Source organism: Ochotona curzoniae, unplaced genomic scaffold (assembly GCF_017591425.1).
Source record: "Ochotona curzoniae isolate NIBS_2020 unplaced genomic scaffold, NIBS_Ocur_1.0 scaffold_3208, whole genome shotgun sequence".
NCBI lineage: Eukaryota > Metazoa > Chordata > Mammalia > Lagomorpha > Ochotonidae > Ochotona > Ochotona curzoniae.
In genome coordinates, this window is record NW_024467106.1 from 61385610 (window position 1) to 61404814 (window position 19205).

General features: G+C 48.2%; 1 protein-coding gene across 1 annotated transcript in view; it reads left to right on the forward strand.

The window, feature by feature from the left end:
• Nucleotides 1-19205, forward strand: part of IPPK (inositol-pentakisphosphate 2-kinase) — a 72069-nt gene that overhangs the window by 24836 nt on the left and 28028 nt on the right. The window contains exons 7-8 of the mRNA XM_040962741.1: nt 15362-15420; nt 18015-18087. Of these exons, the coding sequence (XP_040818675.1) occupies nt 15362-15420; nt 18015-18087 (132 nt within the window). The remainder of the gene's footprint in view (nt 1-15361; nt 15421-18014; nt 18088-19205) is intronic.

Genomic DNA, 19205 nt, shown 5'->3' on the forward strand with positions numbered 1-19205 from the left:
ACCTCATGTAAGTCGAGTCGTACGGTATTTGTCGTTCTGTGACGGGCTCATTTCACTTAGCATGACAGTCCATATTGTTACACGTGTCATAGTTTTCTTTCTTTCAAGGCTAAATAATACTTCGTTGTCTGTAGAGGATCTTTAAAAAGTTCATGGAAAATGTGCATTATGGAAAAAACTGCATATACCTCAGAATTTTTTGAATCAAAATAAACTTCTTTTAAGAAAGATGTATTTTATTGATTCAAAAGGTGGAGGTAGAGGGGAAGGGAAGCAGATATTCCGTCTGCGGGTTCACTCTTCAGATGGCCATTAGCAGCCAGGGCGGGCCAGAGTAGAGCCAGGAGGAACCAGGAATGTCATCTGGGTCTCCCGTGTGGTTGCAGGGCCCCTTGGGTCCCTTGAGCCATCTGCCTTCCCCGGCACATTAGCAGGGATCAGGAGCGGGGCAGCCAGGAGTGGAATCGGCACAGTCCTCACCTGGGATGCTCCAAACTCACTGTTTTAAGCCACTTTGTTTTTATTTCATTTTATTTGAGAGGAAGAATGCAATGGCGACCTTCTGCTTGCTGTTCTCCCCGAGTGCTGACAATGGCAATACCAGTGGCTGGCTAGGCCAAAGTCAGGAACCTGCAGTTAGTTCAGGTTTTATATGTGGACCACAGGGTCCCTAAGGCACGATCACTTGCTGCTGCTCCCTGTGGTGCACGCATGCGTGAAGCTGGAACTGAAACTGGAGTTGAGCCTCAGATCCAGCCATTCTGAAGGGAGATGTAGCATTTCAAGAAGCATCTTTAAAAAAAGAGATTTATTTATTTTTATTTGAAAGGCAGAGTTACAGAGAGGAGGGACGGAGAGAGAGATCTTCCATATGCTGGTTCATCCCCCAGAAGGCTTCAATGGCCAAAGCCATTTTTTATGAGAAGCACTCTTCTGCCATATGGTTGTACCATGCTCAGTTCCCGGAAGCAGTACACAGGAGTTCCAGGTTCTCCGTCACCTTGCCAGTACTTATATTCTGATAGTGACTCATTCTGGTGAGTAGGTGATGAGAAACAAATTCATTGTTGATTATTACTTGATCATGTCACTTTGCTGAACTTTTTAATGCTCTGATTTCCATTTTTTGTGTGGGTTCTGGAATTTGTGTACGGTGATAATATCATTTATAAGTAAATAATTTTACTTCCTTCCCCCCCCATATTTATATTATGTATTTTTATGTTTAATTATTCCTGGTTGTCTTACCTAGAACTTGCAGTGCAGTATTAAGAGTGGTCATCTGTTCCTGGCAGCTGAGCCTGTAGCATGGACACGGCGAGGGTCAGGGAATCAGACACCGAATCAGACACCGACAGGAGACCAGTAGTGGTGGAAGACGTCCCCTCTCACCTCCCTTTATTCAGCCATATATACTTTTCCCCCCAAGCCTCTAGCAGAACAATTGGATGCTAATGAGTCTGACAGACAAGGTGCTACTACTCTCCAAGCCCATTTCCTGCAGGAGCCAAGCTTAACAAATGCTAATCAACTCCTCAGCCCACAACAGATCCCCCTTTTTTGTTTTAAAGCAGACTTGTCTGGGCCTGTCTTAGGTTGTGGACTCTAGGTTACCAGCCTTACCCGTCATTGGGAATCTCCGTAGCATGACGGAGCCCCTGTCTTAGGTTGGTCAGTGCCCAGTCCATCTTACCCGTCACTGGCTGCCATCCAACGCGCTGTCTGCTGCAGCTGCACAAACCATACTTGGGGAGGTTGGTTACCCTATTCCATGGCTAGGAGTGATTTTACCTCGGTAGCAACAAGCAGGCAGCAATTCTCGGGCTTGAGAAAACATAGCACTACATAGGTGAAACATACATAGAAGCATAATGGGAGACAAGAGGCCCTGACCATAGAAACATCTTAGTTCGGTAGCAATGCACAGACAGCAATTCCCGACCTGGAGAAACATTTTGCACTACAGGGGAGTTACACACAAAGAGGCATATGATGGAGTACAGGAGGCCAAACCAAATCTCACAGCATCTGCTGTTCTATGCCAACAAATCAACCCACAGTTACAGCGTAAGCGTGCCCACCCCTCATGTTCATAGTAAAGTCCTGTTGTTCCATAACTCTGGCAGTCTGATCTGCGACCTCGATCACTGTCACCACGATAGCTGCTGGTGGCGGCTGCGGATGTACTGGCTACGATGGTTGCCGTTATGCCAAAGTCTCTTTTGAGCTTATCAGGCCAACAGAGGCATCTCCCTCAGTCCCAACAGGCACAGCAGGATTCAGGGCGGTTGCAGGATAACAGCAGAATCACAATTGTCATTCTAGCATGCTGTCAGGGTGCACTGGAACTCGGTGTCATTCACTTTAGAGGCCTTTTCTGTATATAAGAGAGAAACATAGGGATAATACAGGCAGACACAAGTTCAAAACTCAAGGAGTTGAGGTACATCCACGTGAGTGAGTCCTCAAGTCCAGAGGAATGATGGAACTGATAAATTCCATAGGAATAATTGCATTCCTAAAGAAGGGAAAAATGGGGTGCATGCCAGTGCATGTCCATACCCCACAAAGCTGCCACATAGAAAAGGTGGGTATTTTCCCCGTGGTAATAACAGGGGAATGATAAGAAAAAGCACAGGCAGAAATTGAGCTATTTATAAAGGGCCAGACCCTTAACAACTGGGGTCGCACACCAGATAGTCTGAAGTCTGGTTAAAGGAGAAACTGGCAGGAAATCCATAAACAAAGAAAATTCCTGCTTTCCATGGCACTTTGCCTTGGGACAAAAGGCCACAAAGGTGCCAGACATAGGACATTCCAGGCCTAGGGCAGATGTGTATTACTTCTTCCTGCCCTACTTTCAATGATAAAGAGATCAGCCTGAGGCCCTCCCACAATGGCCAGAGGTAGTGGCCGATGCTTCAGGTGGGGAATTGATATGCTAATAGCACCCCTGTCCCTTGGAAGGTGCTCTGGTGAATGTAAGACACGGTGAGGGATTTTATTTCTGAGAAAATGACTTGGGTACCCAGAATACCCTGACTGCCTACTACCCAATCTAACTCCTCTCTCAATAAGACAAAGAAAAGATAAAGAGAGGGGTGCTTACCAAATACTAATATACTTATATAAAGGTCTAATATACTTGCTTGTCCTGTCGATCTTCTGATTCAAATGCCATCATCTTGGCTAGTACCGAGCTTTCACAAGACTCAGCAGCAGGAGCTTGCCGGACAAGCCTCTCAGGAATCCACCTTGGACCATTTTCGTTTTCTGGGAAAACACAAACTGAACCTTGCCCCCATATGAGGACGGGGTCTGGGCCTTGCCACTCACCAGTCAAGGGATCCTTCCACATCACATAACCCTTCTGCTTCTGAGATGGATTCCAATGACGATCTGCAGCAGACTGTCCTTCAGCATCCAATGTTAGGAAATTTAAGATAAATAATACAAGGTTCAAATGATCTCGGGGAGTGCTATACTCCCCCTTTTTAGTTTTAGTAAGATAATCCTTGATAGTACTGTTGGCACGTTCTATAATACCTTGTCCTTAAGGATATTAAGCAGGGGGCCTTAGGTCTGAGTTTCCAGGTTGCTTACTCTTATATGGACAGTATAGAGTGAAAACTGTCAAATAATAGCTTTATATCAATGACATAATATTTTTTGAAAACAGACTATTAGTAATTTAAATTATAGAAATTAAAGAAATTGTGTTAACCAGTAATCTTATTCAAAGTAAATGAGTTTGTAGCAAAGTTTAAAATCATTTAGATACTTTTATAGTCCTATCAGAAAGCTCTGGGAGTGCCTGCAGAATTCAGAGCTCAAGGCAACCTGCATTTACTATTGATATGCAAATTATGTGTCCTGGGTTTGCAGCTAAGGATCCAGATAGCTGATGAGACAGATGTGTAAATTTACCTGCTTTTTAAAATGTTTCCTACAGGAAGTTTAAACTTAATTCACAAAAAGCTAGACCATTTTCTGACTAATAAGGAGACAGTAACACATTATTACAATTTTAAACAACTTATAAGGAAGACAAACCTTAAGACACACATGTGCGAGCGCACACACACACACACATACACACACACACACACTTTTGGAGACAAAAAAAATTGTTCTCAATTAAACTTAGTAGTAGTAGTGTTCACCAGAAACCAGTAGCAGATAAACCATCAAGTAAATAGCTTTGAACCACGACTTTGAGAGAGAAAAGTCACTATTATGAAATTCTTTTATCATAATAAGGATACAAATTTTAGTCTTTTCAGTAAAATAGCTATGCTAAGAATACATAGTGAATAACCAGATACAACTGCAGAGCTAAATCATTAAAAGTGTGTAAACTAAAAGTTAAACCTTCACAACTCCATATTTAGCAATAATCTTAACCCAATCAACCTGATTAACTGTCTCCACAAAACGGGAGATAAATTTGTTGGCATTCCTGAGGCTTTATACAAATACCAAGGGAAACCCTAGAATTGGAAACTTGAATTCTTGGATGCCTTTTTAAGGATGGCTAAAAATATCTAAAAGGTTTTTGTTGTTGTTAGTATAACGCATTATAGATTAGACTCCGTTATTGACATGGAATCATCACTCAAATACAAAAATCTTTACCAATTTAAAACAGTGAGAAATTTGATAACCAGCCGAAAACACAAGACTTATTTAAAACTATAAAAAGGCTTTGTATACAATACCACATTAATTTAACTTATACCTTGAAATAATTTAACAATGTGTTAGAGTTTACTTCTAAAACAAATTATTTGAGATAAAATTTCACATTTTTGAAAATATCTCAAATGAAACTTAAGAGATCTGCCTTGTATTACTTGTATTTCTTAGAATTCTAAAACCCTAAAAGTTGCCATGGGCCATGGATATGCAGATGAAGCTAGCTTGCCAAACATTTATCACAACAAAAGACTTACCAAAGTACAATTTGCAAACCTAGAAGACAAGTTTTGTAAAATCATTTTTCTTGACTTTTTCTTCCTGATCATATTATAAAGATATTTAACAGGTGGACAACCAGGCAACAGAAAACTTAGAGTCAGGTATTGGAGGTCGGGATGAATCAAAAAGCGGACAGCAAAAGCATTCAGCCAAACTTCCAATGGGCGGGGGATCCTCGGAAGACTCACTTCCATCCTCTACCCCTTCCTCGTCCTCAGAAGAGGACTCTGAATCTACTTCGCACAATTGCTCTAGACTTTGTCTGTTCTGCGGTTTCTTTTCCTTATTTGCCCTGGTTTGGAATTCCTTCTGTCTACTTATTCTGGTTCGATGTTGCTTCTGTCTACTATTCCTGGCTTGCAGCGCCTTCTTTGTTACCCTGGTTTGGAGTTCCTTCTGTCTACTTACTCTGGTTTGTGGCTCCCTCCCCCTTCTTACAGATAATTTTTGAAGGAAGGGATGCACCACCGCTTGATGGGATGACAAAGCAATATTTACCAAGTGCCAGAGGAAAAAGGGGGCTACAAGGAGAGCAAACCATGGGGATACGTCGCAGATAGTTTCAACGAACTTCTGCGAGGCCTTAAGCTTACTGTCGGTGCCTTGTGAGTGGAGCAGATCTCGGACTCCCTTAATTACCTGCATTTTAGCGAGTTATTGCTCCCTGATAAATTTACTTATGTCCCTGCGAAATTTTTTAAACCTGCCTCTACATTTCCGGGGTCCCTCAGATTGTCCCTCGTGCCCCTGAATGGGGAGAAGGTCTGGGGATGAAATCAATTATGCCCCTCCAAAGTTAAATCCTAAACTTGCCTCTGCATTTCCGGGGTCCCTCAGATTGTCCCTCGTGCTCCTAAACGGGGAGAAGGTCTGGGGATTAAATCAATTATGCCCCTCCAAAGTTCCAGGGGTCCCTCAGATTGTCCCTCGTGCCCCTAAATGGGGAGAAGGTCTGGGGATTAAATCAATTATGCCCCTCCAAAGTTCCGGGGGTCCCTCAGATTGTCCCTCGTGCCCTAGCGCAGGGAGAGGGTCTGGGGATTAAATCAATAATGCCCCTGCAAAATTCTTAAATTCTAAACTAACCTTCGCAGGTCCAGGGGTCCCTCAGATGTTCGTGCCGTGCCGTGCCCCACGTTAGGTGCCACCTGTTCCGGGCAGCTGAGCCTGTAGCATGGACACGGCGAGGGTCAGGGAATCAGACACCGAATCAGACACCGACAGGAGACCAGTAGTGGTGGAAGACGTCTCCTCTTGCCTCCCTTTATTCAGCCATATATACTTTTTCCCCCAAGCCTTTAGCAGAACAATCGGATGCTAATGAGTCTGACAGACAAGGTGCCACTAGCCTCCAAGCCCATTTCCTGCAGGAGCCAAGCTTAACAAATGCTAATCAACTCCTCAGCCCACAACAGTCATCTTTTTCCGTGGTCCTGGTTTTAGGGAGAAATTCTCAGTCTTTGGCTATTGAGTGTGGGATGCTTACCCTGGATTTCTTAGAGATTTGCTTTTTGAGTGTTGTTGGTTCATTTGTTTAATCTGACAAGATGCTCGACTTGGTGAAATTCTGTCCTTAAGCTACTGATGTTGCTTATGATGTCATGAAGTATATTCTATTAATATTATGTATTATGTTAGTTTTTGTTAGGCTACCCTTCAGTTTTTGGGATAAATCTCACTTACTAATGGTGGATGAGCTCTTTAAATGTATCACTGAGCTGTTCCCTAACTTTTGAGGCTTTCTTTATGGGTAATAAGGGTTATTGGCCTATAGATTCTTGGTGCTCTTAGAAATAGGTATGTATTTTGTTTGAAAGGCAGAGAGAGAGAGGCATACAGGCAAATCGGTCTTCCTTCCACTAGTTCACTCTCCAAATGGCTGGTCCAGGCTGAAGCCTGGTCCTGTATGGGTGATGAAGATCCGAGGACAAAAGCCATGACCACCTGCTTCCCACAGTGTGCATTAGCTGGGAGCTGCAAGGAGGCATGCAGCTGGCGCCTGACCCAGGCATTCTGCTATAGGATGCATGTGTTCTGACTGCAGCATTAAGTACTTGCCTCGATTTCTTTTCATCAGTCTTTAGTTTTGTTTGGAAGCACTTGAGTATTAGTGTTGATGTTTAATAGAATTCTCCAGAAAAGCCATCTGGTCGTTGGGTTTTCATTTTTCCCCCTCCCTTCCTCTCTCTTCCATTTCCCTTTCTTTCTCCTCCCCTTTCCTTTTTCAGAGATGTATTTATTTGAAAGCAAGTTAGAGAAAGTTCTTTCATCCACTGGTTTATTCCTCAAGTGATGGCCGGAATAGGCTGAAGCTGGGAGCCAGGGACTCCGGTTCTCCCACGTGGGTGCAGGGCCAAGTGCCTGAACCGTCTGCTGCCGCTTTTGCACATGCGTTAGCAGGGAGCTGCATCGGAAGCGGAGCAGCTGGGACACGGCCAGTGCCCAGATGTCTAAACACTGCTTGCTCTTCATCCCACAAATTTTGTGTGTTGGGTTTTTGTTTCAATTTATCGTATTTTCTGAGTTTCCCTTTGATTTATTTTTTGATCTATTGGTGATTAGGAGTGTTTTAGTTTGTGAGTTTCATTTAATTTTGTTATGATTTTCAGTTTTCATTGTTACTGATTTTTTTAAGATTTATTAATATTTATTGGAAAGTCAGGTATATAGAGAGGAGGAGAGACAGAGAGGAAGTTTTTCTGTCCAATGATTCACTCCCCAAGTGGCTGCAATGGCTGGAGTTGAGCCAGTCCGAAGCTAGGAGCCAGGAGCTTCTTCCGGGTCTCCCACTCAGGTGCAGGATCCCAAGGCTTTGGGCTGTCCTCAACTGCTTTCTCAGGCTACAAGTAGGGAGCTGGATGGGAAGTGGGGCCGCCAGGATTAGAACCAGCGCCCATGTGGTATCTGGGTGCATTCAAGGCTAGGACTTTAAGCACTACGCTATCATGTCGGGCCCATTGTTGCTGATTTTAATTGGAGGACATTGTTTGCATGATGCTACTCTGTGCATGTATGTAAGTGCATGCTTAGGCGTGGGGGTGAGGAGAGGCAGCAGGCGGGCAGGCAAATAGAGAACTACTACTTGTTTGTTTATTCTTCAAATATCTGCAACATCTGGGACTGAGCAAGGCTGAAGCCAGGATCTAGAACTCAGTTCAGGTCTTATGTGTGGCTGGTAGGGCCCAGCCACTTGACTGTCGCCTGCCAGCTCTCAGTGGATGCATTAGCTGGAAACTGAGTGAACAGCAGAACTGGGGACCCGGCGTTCTGATGAGGGACGCCCTACACTGATGTCTTAAGTGCTACCCCAAACAGCTGCTCTGTCACTTTTTATTGAGATATGCTTTGTGGTTAATGTAAGGTTGGTCTATAGCAATGTTTAATACCTACTTGGGTTGGAGCGTTCCATGTTTATGTTAGGTCTAGGTAGTCTATAGTGCTACCCACGTCTTTCATGTTGACTTTCTGTCTAGCTCTATCTATTAGTTTGCCATTTTTTGGGTCAGATTCCTAGTCCATATGGTTGTTGCCCTTTGCTGCTGGGCTGTAGGCTTTATAGCATGTTACTATACTGAATATTACAGGCAATTATAACAACGTTGAGTATCTGTGTATCTAAACATAGAGAAGACACAGTAAGAATGCCATATCAAAGACAGAAAATGGTATGCCTGTATAGGACCCTTTTTGCTGACGTTGCTCTGGGTGAGTCGGGGAGTGGACCTGGAGGCCGAGCACATCACGACACACGTGGCTGAGCCACTGAGGGGTGTGTCCATCCCACCTTGGGGTACTGCGTACAGGCTGCACCTGTGCTCTTGGCGGTGGGTGACGGTCCACGTGGTGAAGAGCCCGGACTGAGACCCTGGCTCCTGGCTGGCGCTTGGCCAGGTCCTGGTGGCTGCTAGCATTTGGGGAATGAATTAGTGGATGGAAACTTTGCTTTCCTGTCCCTTAAATAAATCAAAATTATTTTTTCTGTTTCTTTAGTAATAAGTAACCTGTTAATAGTAATGTCTTAACTTGGTAATTTTAAACTTTTTGATTATTTTGTAATATTTCTGAGCTTAAAATGAATACATTTTACAGCTACATACATAAAAATATTGATATTTTGTATCTTTCGTTATTTTACTTTTTTTTTTTTAAAGATTTATTTTTTTTTAATTTTTATTGGAAAGGCGGATATACAGAGAGGAGAGACAGAGAGGAAGATCTTCCCGTCCGATAATTCACTCCCCAAGTGAGCGCAACAGTCGATGCTATGCCGATCTGAAGCCAGGAGCCTCTTTCGGGTCTCCCACACGGGTGCAGGGTCCCAAAGCTTTGGGCCGTCCTTGACTGCTTTCCCGGACCACAGGCAGGGAGCTGGATGGAAAGCGGGGCTGCCGGGATTAGAACCGGCGCCCATATGGGATCCCGGGCGTGCAAGGCGAGGACCTTAACCACTGCTATTTTACTTTTTAAACTATTGTTAAAATCTCCAGCACTCATTAGCCTAGGCCTGCACAAGTTAGCCAGTCAGTGTCACGTCTTCTCTCCCCGTCGTGGCCCCCTGGGAGGCCTTCAGGACCATCAGCACTGGCATCTGCTGCGGAGGTGTCACTGTTTTTAGAAATGTGTCCTTGGGTATCTGCCTAGCATGTCTGTCTCATCATAGATTTGCCTGTAAGTAGATATTTTACTATGATCTTTCCTCTCATCACTCCTCATTGTGAGGTTTTTTTTGGAGAGGGGGGGCGGATGCGGAGGACAGTTCTTTATCCTGTGCGTTTTCTTTTCTCTTGTGTGTACTTAGCTGTGTCCCCTGGGTGACGTGGAGTCAGCGTTCAGCTCTTCTGTAACCTGTGGGACGGATGTCTGTGTGGTCTGTGGGCTGACGGAAATTTTGGTGGTGCGTGACTGTGTGCACCTGTGTAATTACCTTTACCTTAGAAGCATCTGTAAAATGGTTGATTGAAGTATATTTGTCTAGTAAATCTGGACTCTGGGCTACGTAGGGACAGTCTGTTGTTGACTTTTCCCCTTGAATATGGACATTTTATGCTGAATACGGTCTGTCTGGTTCTACCCTCTGCAGTTTGCTGGTGCTTGGTGGAGCGACTGTTCTCTGTGCTGTTCTTTGCCATAGCCAGCAGAGTCTGCTCAGCTCACTCAGGGTGCAGGGAATGGTTTCACAAATATTTTCTTCTTTTTTAAAGATTTATTTATTTATTTTAAAGATTTATTTTTATTACAAAGTCGGACATACAGAGAGCTGGAGACATAGAGAGGAAGATCTTCCATCTGATGACTCACTCCCCAAGTGAGCGCAACGACAGGTGCTGTGCTGATCCGAAGCCAGGAGCCAGGAACCAGGAACCTCCTCCAGGTCTCCCACACGGGTGCAGGGTCCCAAGGCATTGGGTCGTCCTCGACTGCTTTCCCAGGCCACAAGCCGGGAGCTGGATGGGAAGTGGAGCTGCTGGGATTAGAACCAGTGCCCATTTGGGATCCCGGTGCGTTCAAGTCGAGGACTTTAGCCTCTAGGCCATGCCGCCGGGCCCTAAGATTTGTTCATTTACTCAGAATGTGGAGTTACATGCCAGTCTAGCAGAGGCTAGACTGATTGAAGCCAGGAGTCAAGAACTAGCGAGCTTCTGGGTCTCCCACATGTGTGCAGGAACTCTAGGACCTGGGGACATTTTCTACTTTCTCAGGTGCATTAGCAGGGAGCTGGGTTGGAAGTAGAGTGGTCAGGACACAGGCTAGTACCATATGGGATGCCAGTCCCGTAGGCGCCAGCTTTGCCCATTGCACTGCAGCATCGACACCCAGGTGGACACTGCCCAGGCTGTGCTGGGAGGCTCTGTGTGTGGAGAGCACCTAGGCTGGCTGCCAACTCTGCCCTGGGGAATAGGCCTTCTGTACCAGGTGCGTTTTGAGTTGGAGAGTGGGATCTTCTTGACAGCCAGGGGACAAGTGCTCTGCTAGTCTGCTAGGAATGAGGCTTTGGTGGGTACGCTTGCCTTCTACTGCCCCATCCGTGACTGCCAGGTTGTGATTGTCTGTTGGCTCCAGTGGAAGACAGGGCTGGAAACAGAACCAACCCAACAATTGCGACCACCAGCTGATCGGGGCGATGGATTGTGCTGGGCCCTGTACTGTCAAGTACACACAAGAATCTGGTCTGGGATATCTCAGACAAAGTTTCTTTGGGGATCCCCCAGTCGAACTGCCGGACTCAGAACCCCAACCATGAAGAGAAGTGCAGGTTCCATAGTTTGCCGTGGAGTGCAAATGCCAGAGCCGAGCCTCCTCAGAGGCTCAGACAGAGCAGTGGACAGCACAATCAGTGAAAAAACTGGGCAAATGGAGATTCTAACGTGGACTATGTTCATCAGTGGATTATGCAGCGACTTCATCGTGCATGGAATGGCGAGATTGGCAGCAGCTCGTAACTGCTGAACTATCAAAACCACTCTAGCACAACCCTCAGAGCATTCCTTACGTTGGGGACCTGGGATGGGTGGGAGACTGAGTGGGGCTTCTCCCTTTATCTTCCGCTTTACCCCAGATACAGAAAAAGAAGAGAATGTGGAAATAATTGTCTTACCCACTTTCCTGTAGCCCTTGAACCTTTGTGCCCTAATTAATCATGTAAAGTTTGTCAAAAATAAAGAAAAAAAGAGTTATCTTCATTGGAAAAGCAAATACACAGAGAGGAGGAGAGACAGAGAGGAAGATCTTCCACCTAATGATTTACTTCCCACGTGACCGCAATGGTTGGAGCTGCGCCAGTCCGAAGCCAGGAACCTCTTTCAGGTCTCCCACATGGATGCAGGGTCCCAAAGCTTTGGGCCATCCTTGTCTGCTTTCCCAGGCCATGAGCAGGGAGCTGGATGGGAAACAGAGCTGCTGGGACACGAACCAGTGCCCTTATGGAACCCTGGTGCGTGTAGGATGAGGATTTTAACCACCATTAGGCTTCTGCGCCAGGCCCAGGATGCTACTTTTTGTTTTATTGTGGTTGTGGCTGTTAGCTTCAAGTTTCCCTTTGTATGAGCAATGGGAGAGTAAGAGGGAATAGAGTATTTGAAGTATCAGAAGGCTCACTGTGTTCGCTTAGACTTCACCGTAAAAAAACAAACGACTTATTTATTAGTTGATTTGCAAGGCAGAGTTGGAAAGAGAGTGAGATTTTCCGTCTGCTGACTTGCTCCCCAAATGGGTTGCCACAGCCAGAGCCCTGCTCATCTGAAGCAGGGGCTGAGAGCTGCTTCTGCGGCTCTCATGTGGGTGGCAGTGGGGGTCCCTGGGCATCTTCCGCTGTCCCTGGCCCTCAACAGGGAGTTGGAGTGCAAAGAACACAAACCAGTGCCCATATGGGTTGCTGGCACTTCAGTAGGCACTCCATAGGCCACAGCATGGGTCCCCATATGGTAAATTTCCTTCTTTTTTTGTGGGGGTGGAGGTGGGATGGGGTTGTTTTTGTTTTTCATTTTAATTACTTTTCAAATTTTATTTTCGATGATGTTTACATAGTTGACTAGGGTGGAAGGGTTGAGAGTTAAGGGAAAGTGGGTGAGACCATGGTTTCCTTATTTTTGTTTTTCTTCCTGTATTTGCGATGGTGGGGGGCCCCCAACCTCCCAGCTGCTTCAGTGCCTGGGAATGGGGAACGGCCACCTGATGTCATTCCACGGTCCCTGGTGTGGAGCATGCTTTGAGGGTTCTGCTTAGGTGGTTTTGATAGTTCTGAACCGCTGTTGATTTCATTGCTCCAAGGATGAGGAGATTCGTCCGAGGTCCATTGGACGAATCTGTTTGCCCAGATATTTGCTACCAATGGTTGGCTGGGATAGTTGATCAATTTGTTCTGCCCTCCTTCCTCTGCTATGGTACCAGATGCTCTCTGCAGATCCCAGTGGACTGCTATTCCTCCATGTGCATCTGGGTATGCCATCCACTGCTCTGACTTTTCCACTGAGGAGACCCAGCTCTGATACTTGCACTCCATGGTCAGACCACAGATTGTGCCATTCTTCCATGTTTGGAGATCTGAGTCCAGCTGTTCAGTTGAGGGAATCACCAAAGAAACCTTGTCTGAAGTGATCCCAGACCTGACTCTTGTGTGTGCTTGCCTGTATGGGGTCCAGCTCAGTCTTTCACCATGAGCCTATGCACATGTTGATAGTTACAATAGCTGGGTCAGTTCTGTCTCCAGCCCTGTGTCTTACACAAACCTGAAGGTGTTGTAGTCCAGCCCAACACCACCTACTACATGCTTGGCCCTCATGTTCACCAGTGGGAGCCACAGCCTAGTTGGAGCGACCCCCAGTAAGCCCCACTAGGCTGCACAGGCCAGTATGTGCAGCAGAGTGTTGCAGTCTGTCCCATAGCCCATTCAGCTCTCGTGCACATCAATGGGTGTTGAAGCCTAGCTCAACCCAGCCAACCCACACACTCAAGCTGGCGGGTAATACTGTCTAGCTAGCCAGGCCTGCCTCCATCCCTGGTTCTCACGCCTCAACAGTGAGAGTTGCAACACATGGGAGAGGTGCCCACAGCCTCTCCACTCGGCCCACTCCCAGTCCCGGATCTTGCACTCTCCAGATGGTTCTGCAGTCTATCTTGGCGGGATTTGCTCTTAGTCCCAGCACTTGCCAGCTGTTGCTGTGGCAAAGCCCCGCCAGCCCGCACCCACTCTAGCTCTCCCTCTAACCCAGCTCACATGCAGGCCAACAGGCACTGTAGCCCTGCCTTGCCTGGTCTATCCCTGATCCCAACTCTCATATTCAGGGAGGAGTGGCCTAGTAGGAGAGTCCCCTCAGCCCCCCCTACCAGTGTCACACCCTCCTTGCCCAGTCCCCAGTTTGCCTCTCCAGACGGCTCAGTCTCAGCCTCCTTGCTAAACCTGCAAGTACAAAGGCTTTGTTGCTGGGAGTCCCTCAGCAGTCCTCCCTCCCCTTCATGCCCCTGCCCCTTCCTGTGTGGGTTCCCCATTCCAGCCTTCTGAAGTCCAGTGGGTGGTGTGCTGGCCTGAAGCACTGCCCTCCCACCAGGGTCCCAACCTTCTGGCATGTGTGCTGGCCTGGGACCCCCCGAACTCCACACACCCTGGATCACCATGAAGCAGTACCTGCTGATGTAGCTGATGAACAGTGCTGCTGTGTGAATTGAGACCTCTCTCCTTACACTTCCCATGCTGTCAGTTTGCATGTCTTCTGAAGTTCTTCCTGGACTAACACAACACAGATCATATTCAGTGTGGGGTGAGAAGGTGCCTTTCTCTCTGCATGTACACGGGTGTAAGAGAAAAATGGAGTCACACTGTGTTTCTTCATTCCTTCTTGGTGCATATGTGGAAGTAGAGATTTGTACATACCCTTTGTTTTTTGAAGCGAAGGCAGCACGCAGTTGCTTTCCTCCCTGAGTGGGTCCTGTTGGCTTTCAGCTGTCTGTGCTGGCGGCTGTATGTCATGTCCCACAGATGGCTTGCCGCGTGCCTGCTCTACAGATGCTCTGTAGGTGGGGTACTTGGTCATCTTCCTACTGACAGCTTCCTGTCTTGGCCCCCCCCAGGGCTTTGCTGTTGTGAATAAGACGGCCATGACTATCCTTATCCCTCTACATCTTTTGCCATGTGCAAATTCTTCTAGATCTTTGGTGGATTTGCTGAGTCAGGGGATGTCTTTGTCTTAAATTTTGAAGGATACCAGCCAACACGTTGCCTCTTAGAACACTGTGCTAATTTTCCCTCCTGCTGGCGCCGTGACATTTCTTATTAACCACCCCCCTGGCTGTTCCTGGTTATTAGGCTTTGAAACATTCGGAAACATCTCATCCTGACGTACCTCTGTTGGGGTAGTGGTTAGGTATTTGGGACAGCTGCATCTCCTCCTGAGTGCCTGGTTCAAGTGCCAGCTGTTCCACTTCCAGGTAGATGTGTCCTCGGAGGCAAAGGTGATGACTCAGGTACTTGAGCCCCCACACCAAGTGCATGTCCCAGGTGGAGGTCTGGGTTTATCTTGGCCCAGTTCAGGATGTTGGGATACTGGGGGAATAAAGCAATGGATGAAAGATCTGTCTCCGCCTGCCTCTCTGTTTTTTGTTGCTTTCTTCTTTCATATAAAATGAAAATAAAGACTTAAGAAAATGAGTGATGTGATTTTCAGGTATTTGCTGTTTTCCTAGGGTTCCTTGTCCTGGTGACGCAGCCTGACTCTTCCTTGGATGGGAGTTAAGTGGGTTCTTGCTGTTAGTTCTGTGCACTGGCAGAAGTGCTGAGACTTTGGGGGCAAGGCTGTAGCTCATCTTAATGATCAGATGTCACTTACCCTGCTTTCTGCGTTGGTGTTGGCGCAGTGAAGTCACAACCAACCTTGTGCTGGTGTTTTCGCAGGTGGCAACTGGGAAGTGGAAGCAGATCAGTAAATACTGTCCGCTGGATCTCTACTCAGGGTGAGAGGCACTTGTCATTTTCCCTGCTGTCGGGTGTAGTGCCAAGCCTGGGGTGTCCTGGGAAGGGGGAATGGAGGGATGGGGCCCTCCTCTGTTTCCAGGGACGCTGGGCGGTGAGCTCACAGCCTGAGGGGTTGCCGACTTGCTGGTGTCCCTTCATCTTGTTGGAACCTGATTTGTCTTCAGTCTTGCAGCAGTGGCTGCTGCTGCTGACTTCCTGAAAGAACCTCTGTGGTGTGGTCATTTATACCTTTGCCTTCTAGTTTCTCTGCTGCTCCTGGAGTGGCTTCCGCCTGACAAGGCTGCTCATGGCCAGTGCTTAGGCTCTCAGACCTCCTGCTGTGTGCCCCCCTGCCCCGCAGGTAGCCAGGGCACAGTCCTGGCCTGAGTATATGGGGTCAGCCATGTGGTGGCTAGAGCAGGAGAGGGTCACTGGTCAGACCCTGGAGCGCAGGGAGCACCTGACAGGACCAAGGGGTGGCAGGGAGGGGTGAGCTGGGACTGCGACGTGGCCCATGCCCTGGCCAGCGCTGTTGTCTTGCTGACAACCAGGAGGCAGAAGGCAAGGCTTGTGCCCTTTGTTGCTCTTTTTGATAAGCTCAGTCCCTCCTTCCAACCTCTTTTGTTCTCACTGTGGCCACAGTTAAGGCCAGGACTACTGGAGACCTGCTCCAGCTGAGTTCGGAGTTCACGAAAGATGTGTGGAGTTGGTGTTTTAAACTAGATAAAGAGAAAAGGTGGACCACTATAATTTCATGATCATAATGGACGATGCAAGAAAGCTGTCCCCTTTACTTATACAGAAGAAATCACAAGCTTTTGCACACTTTTTAAAAAAAGATTTGTTTTATTATTATTTGAAAGTTAGATATACAGAGAAGAGGAGAGAGAGGAAGATCTTCCATCTGTTGCTTCACTCTCCATGTGGCTGTAACAACTGGAACCGCACCAATCTGAAACCAGGAGCCCAGAGCCTCCTCTGGGTCTCCCACGCCACGAGCAGGGTCCCAAGGCTTTGAGCTGTCCTTGACTGCCTTTCCAGGCTGCAAGCAAGGAGCTGGTTGGGAAGCGGGGCTGCCAGGATTAGAGCCGGCTCATATGGGATCCTGGGTTGTGCAATGCAATGACTTTTGCTACTAGGCTACTGCACCAGGCCCTCACAGAGACTTTTAATGTCATAGTCAAGTAGGTGTTTCCAAAGAGAAGTTTCCAAAGTGTTTTACCTTAAAGCAGGGCATTGTCCATTCTGACCTTGCAACCAGGAATTCCTCAGCTGGCAGCCCATGTTAGTAACACTCCTACCACGTTCCTCATTCTGCAACTTATCAGTTAAAGGAGAAAATATTACCAAAGGGAAAAACATAAAGATCGGAAATGAAAAGTTTTAAGTATAAATCCTCACTACAGCCACGGGCTTAACAGCCCCTTCGTTGGTTTGAAAGCGTGTTTTATAATGTGAGTACAAACATCCGTGAGCTCCTGCAGCCAGAGAGTCAGGGAGTGGCCAGGACAACACACATTGTTGAAGACCTGCTCACCAAGACGTTATCCATGACGTGACTTCCTGAGCTCGCGTCAGTCCCAGAGACCATCGCACAAGGGCAGACGACAACGCATCAGCAGATCCCAGTGGTAGCTGAGTGTCTGTGAAGCTGCGTTGAAGTAGCTGGAGGGACGTCGGCCTCGCGGTACAGCTCCTTGCCAGCAGGGGAGCCACTCTCTGTGCACCTTTGCCTCGGTGACACAAAGCTGGGAGCCTGTCCTCTTGCTTAGTGGATTCGTTTCTCATCTCTCCCATCCTCCCTGTAAACTCATCTCCTGGCATGCGTGCCTGTGGTCAGATGCTGCAGCAGGCAGAAAATAGAGCTCGGTGCTTTCGTGTGGCCCACCGGTAGTTGTTGCCCCCAAAGTTTTGAAGGAGTCAGTAGCAGGTCGTTGTGGAGACTTTAAAAACCTTGACGTGTGAGTGGAGCTTCTTCCACAGACAGCCATGGAGTGCCCGTTCCCCATTCTTGCTTGGGATCACTTAGCCCCATGGGCTCCTGCTGATAGCTGTGGGAAGGAGGTTGTTAGGGACAGTGATGGCGGGTGAGGGGTGGTGGTGACAGGGCCACAGGCCTTGTGGATTATTGGGGAGTAGCTTGGTAAGCGGGGAGTCCCGGGCTGAGGAGGCTGGAACTCTTGGCTGCCTGGAGGCCATTTTTTCCTAGCTCTCTGCACCCCGCCCCCCTGACTGTGTGTCTTGGGGTGTCCCAGGCACCTGCTCAGCCTGGGGAAACTGAAGCACAGGGAAGAACGCACAGGAGAACTGGCCGAGGGTGACGTGACCCTGAGGCTGTGGTCTCATGGGTCCCTTTTGAGGCCCGCATACCCTCCTGCCTCCATAGGAGCACAGGCCAGGCCGGGGGGGGGGGGAGCCCAGAGTGTTACAGAGTGCTGGAGTTTGCGGATTGTGTGTAGGGGGAGGGTGTGAGCGCAGCTCTGTGGACTCTGAGCTCGGGTTTCCTGGGCCATTTCATGGTGCCTGATTCCGGGTGGCCAGACGCAGATCCATCCCAGGAACTTGGAAGTGTGCAACTCCTTTCTTTTTTTAGAAACAAACAAAGAATGCACTTTGCACTGAGGAGTTTGCTTCAGGAAACGCAGAACAACCTGAAGATATTTAAGGTGAGAGGCGTGTCTGTTTTCTGCTGGTTTCAGGGTGTGCTATTCTTGGGACAGGCTTGGGTGACCTTGCAGACAGACCAGGCCGGGCTGCCTCGATCCCACCCTGCTTCTCTGGAGCCCTGTCAGTCCTCGAGCCCCTGCTGTGCACAGACCCTCCCGTCTTCAGCCATCCTTTTCTGAGCCCCCCAGTCCATGAGCACAGGGGTGTGTGGCCCTGAGATATGTGGTGTGGATGCATCTGTGAGAAAGGCCGTGGGCTTCAGGTATCCAGGGCTCAAGCTAAACGTGAACACCCAGACGCCCACCTCCCTGTGCCTTCTCTCTATTTCACTTGGAGAATTGTAAGTCAGGGAACCCTCTCACAGAGCAGATTCCGACACCCTTGCACCTCGTTGTGTGGGAGTAGGGACCGTTCTCCACTCACTGTGGCCACCTTCTGCTTCCGGGCGCCCCCAGGCTGCCTCTGAGCTGTGTCACTGAGGCACCCTCCTCAGCTAGCCTGAAGATGTCTGAGGGAGGGGGAATCGAAGACTGGCAGAAGTGGGGGGCAAGAAGTGGAGAGAAGGGAGGCCAAGCTGGGTTGGAGCCTGGCAGAAGAGCGGGAGGACGAGGTGGGGGTAGGACCTGCCCTAGCAGAAGCTGGGGGACTGTGCCCCTGTTGGAGATGTGTCCCTGTCACTATCCCGGTCCCTGTTGCAGTCTACCTTCTTGAACCCTCACCCACAGATGGCAGCATGGCACTGGGCTCTGTGACTGGCACTGTACATGAGGAGTGCAAGCCAAAAAGTCATGCATGAGGTTGGCATCAAAGCAGGCTCAGGTTTTATGTGGGCGCAGCGCAGGCTGGCCCATCAAAAGGCAGCTTGTACTAGACAGCGCTGAACGTGCGCAGAGTCCCACGTGTGGGGAAGGGGTCCTACAGCTGCAGCATCCTTGGAAGAGTGCTGCCCACACAGCTCTGGACGCTGTCCGCCTGCCGGGCGTTGGTGGTGGCAGTTCCCGCTAAAGTGTCTCCGTGGCAGCTCCCTCAGTGCCCCTGCCAGTGAGCCTAAGACTCGGCAAGAATCTTTGCTTTCTCTGCAGCCAGTTTGGTTTCTGTGTTACCAGGAAGCAAAGTT